Source organism: Mustela nigripes, chromosome 4 (genome assembly GCF_022355385.1).
Source record: "Mustela nigripes isolate SB6536 chromosome 4, MUSNIG.SB6536, whole genome shotgun sequence".
Taxonomy (NCBI): domain Eukaryota; kingdom Metazoa; phylum Chordata; class Mammalia; order Carnivora; family Mustelidae; genus Mustela; species Mustela nigripes.
Genome location: NC_081560.1, coordinates 11,279,050 through 11,282,267, shown reverse-complemented (window position 1 = coordinate 11,282,267; position 3,218 = coordinate 11,279,050). Strand labels below are relative to the sequence as shown.

Genomic DNA, 3,218 nt, shown 5'->3' with positions numbered 1-3,218 from the left:
ACAAGCTGATGGGAATTTCTTATTCGTAAACATGCTAGCTCTAGGATAAAAACAACTCCACAAATAAGAGAGAAAATAAAGGAAGCCGGAGAAGGCAGATCAAAGGAGCTGTTGCATTTTAAAGACAATTTAGCAGGTAACAGGTCTTGTGAGATGAGTACAAAGGCATGGGAACAGTTAAGATTCCTAATCTGGGACTCTTGCCTGTAAGGTGAATATGGGCTTAAAGTTAATAAGGTAGAAAGATGCTGTGATAGGAATCTCTTCCAAATTTTTTTTCCAATGAGCCTCTGCAAGCCCGAGGCAAATGGGTCTTTATGAAAAATGGAGACGGCCAGTAACAAGATCCTTCCATCATTTGCATTTCAAGCCTCTGACTTGTAGTTAGTCATGCAGCAAGTAAATGAAGAAAAACTGGAAATAACCATTAACTGGAAGAAAAATTACAATAACACTGAGTGAGGGTCAGAAGTTTGCAGAACAGGTACCAGTCCTTGGTGTGGAAACCTGAAAGTGAGGGCCAAAGAGAATGGCCACGGTGAGCACAGATGCCACAGACAGAAACACATCCAGGTTTAAAATCATCCTCACCCTGGTGGTCTCTGGAATAGAGTGCATCACTGGCATCATTGGGAACGGCTTCATTACAGCTATCCACGGGGCCAAGTGGGCCAGAGGCAAAAGACTCCCTGTCAGTGACTGCATTCCGCTGATGCTCGGCTTTTCCAGGCTCTTGCTGCAGATCTGGATGATGCTGGAGAATACTTACAGTCTACTCTTCCTGGTCACTCATAACCAAACCACAGTGTTTATACTCTTCAAAGTCGTCGTCATGTTTCTGAGCTATTTCAACCTCCGGCTTGCTGCCTGGCTCAGCATCTTCTGTTGTCTTAGAATTGCAAACTTTGCTCACCCTTTGTTGGCTTCTGGGACTATCACCATTCATCTCCTTGTGCTTCAGCTTTCCCTTCTCTATAGATACCTTCAAAGTGTATGGAAGTAGTTCTATTCCAGAGAGGAAATGGTAGTAGAAATGGTAGTAGTTCCATTTCCACTGAGAGGAAATACTTCTCTGAGACCAATATGGTTAACCTGGTTCTCTATAACCTGGGGGTCTTCATTCCACTGATCATGTTCATCCTTTCAGCCACCCTGCTGATCCTCTCTCTCAAGACACGTACTCTACACATGGAAAGCCATGCCACTGGCTCCAGGGACCCCAGCATGAAGGCTCACATGGGGGCCAACAAAGCTATCAGCTGCTTTCTCGTTCTCTACATTTTCAATGCAGTTGCTATTTATTTCCATGTCCAACATCTTCAACGTCAACAGTTCCTGGAATATTTTGTGCAAAAAGCGTCATCATGGACGCTTCTCCAGCTGGCCACTCAGTGCTACTGATCTTGGGTAACCCTGAGCTGAGAAGAGCTTGGAAGAGGTTTCAGCACCATGTTCATCCTCACCTGTAAGAGCAGACTCTGTGACTGGAACCCAGAGAACCACAGGACCTGGTTCAACCAGTTCTGCCTCTCCCCACCTAGACCTCTCTCTTCACCCATCTCTACTGCCCTAATCTTGCTCTGACACTTCTCCTCAGGTTAACTGGGCCCTTTCATGAAAGGGACGCTGAATTTTTAACATGAGATTCTAAGAAAAAGTAGCTAAGCAACTCTAAGATGAATCTGTGAAATCTTCTCAATCTATGCTCACTCAAGTCCTGCCCTGAGCTCCTCCTTGCCTCTCCTCCCCTGAGCCTGAAAGGAGAGGTTGGCCAGACATCTCCATTGGCCTGGGATGATCTCAGCTTGTGCCTGTTGTCACTGAGCACCCTTTCATTCTCAAGGATAGCTTGGTCTGGATGAAAAATGGCATGGTCACCCTAGTTAAGGCAGCCTACTGACCCACAGTGAGGAAAAAGGAGAGCTAGGGATGAGTGTAGGACGCAATCCAAGAGGTAGAAGGGAAACTGGAATATAGGGAAAAGGGATTCTGGAAAGAAAGGCTGGCCAGAATTATCAAACGCCACAGAGACTTTAAAGAGAATGGAGGCTGGGGCGCCTGGGTGGCTCAGTGGGTTAGGGCCTCTGCTTTCGGCTCGGGTCATGATCCCAGGGTCCTGGGATTGAGCCCCACATCGGGCTCTCTGCTCGGCGGGGAGCCTGCTTCCTCCTCTCTCTCTGCCTGCCTCTCTGCCTACTTGTGATCTCTCTCTGTCGAATAAGTAAAATCTTTAAAAAAAAAAAAAAGAGAGAGAGAATGGAGGCTGCATACACTATTAGTGGCATGACAGGTGATATTCTGATTGCAGAAGTTTCTGGAGAAGGTGAGAAAAACAGTGAGGGAGTTTGTAAGGACCAAGAATTCCAGGACATTGTCTGGAGAGAAACATGAAATACAGGGTGGCAGGTGGGGTGAATGGATGGTCAGCTGAATGCTCCATTTTTCCAAATGGTAGGGGGATGAGAGGAGAAGAGAGGACGACTGAGGGCACGAGTCCTGTGTGCAGCCGCAGAGAGAAAATAGGAGGAGTCCAGAGTAAAGAAATGTCTCTTTTGCTGTGCTCCTGAGTCTGTGGCTATGCAAGTGTGTCTGCCTCTGGCGTTGTCAGTTCTAGATCTCCTTGAAGCAATGGGTGGTGCAGGGGCAGGTGACCAGGGAGGGCCTGTTTGAGAAGAAGGAAAACATCATACTTCACTGTCACTCTTTAGAATGATGGCATAAACACTGTCTTAAAGGGCTGTGCCCAAAACAGGACACCCCCTTCCTAGATATCTTGGAACCAGAAAGTTAGGAACTGGGGGGTTTCTTGTATTTGGTGTTTTTTAAATCAAAATTATAGAGGAAAATGTGAAAAGAAGGCTACTGATCACACCAAGGCCCCCAAATGAAAATGAAACATCAGTAGCAAAGACTAAATGCTGAGTATCTGGGCTCTCAAGCACGTTTTTCTGAGAAAGTCCCTTACATCTGTGAACAGTAAAAAAAATTATACACATACACACACACACACACTCAAGTACATCTCTTTGAAGTTCCAACAGCATGGGATTTATTCAACTAGAAAAGAAAAGATTCATGAAAATAAATAAACATTTTTCATAGTTTTCCTAACTGATATTTATTTCTGTGACTATTTAAGGCTGGGTTGGTTGGTATGATAAGACAAATCAGATTCTGAAGTGTCATTCCAACTCCTAAACAATAGAGAAATGTCTTTT

General features: G+C 45.2%; 1 protein-coding gene across 1 annotated transcript; it reads left to right on the top strand.

Moving 5' to 3' along the window:
• The first annotated feature begins 529 nt into the window (after positions 1 to 529).
• Positions 530 to 2,103, top strand: TAS2R40 (taste 2 receptor member 40). Its single transcript, XM_059395578.1, is given in 5 exon segments — positions 530 to 918; positions 920 to 1,037; positions 1,039 to 1,292; positions 1,294 to 1,357; positions 1,359 to 2,103. Coding segments are annotated over 5 exon segments (936 nt in total). The 3' UTR covers positions 1,470 to 2,103.
• Positions 2,104 to 3,218: the final 1,115 nt, after the last annotated feature.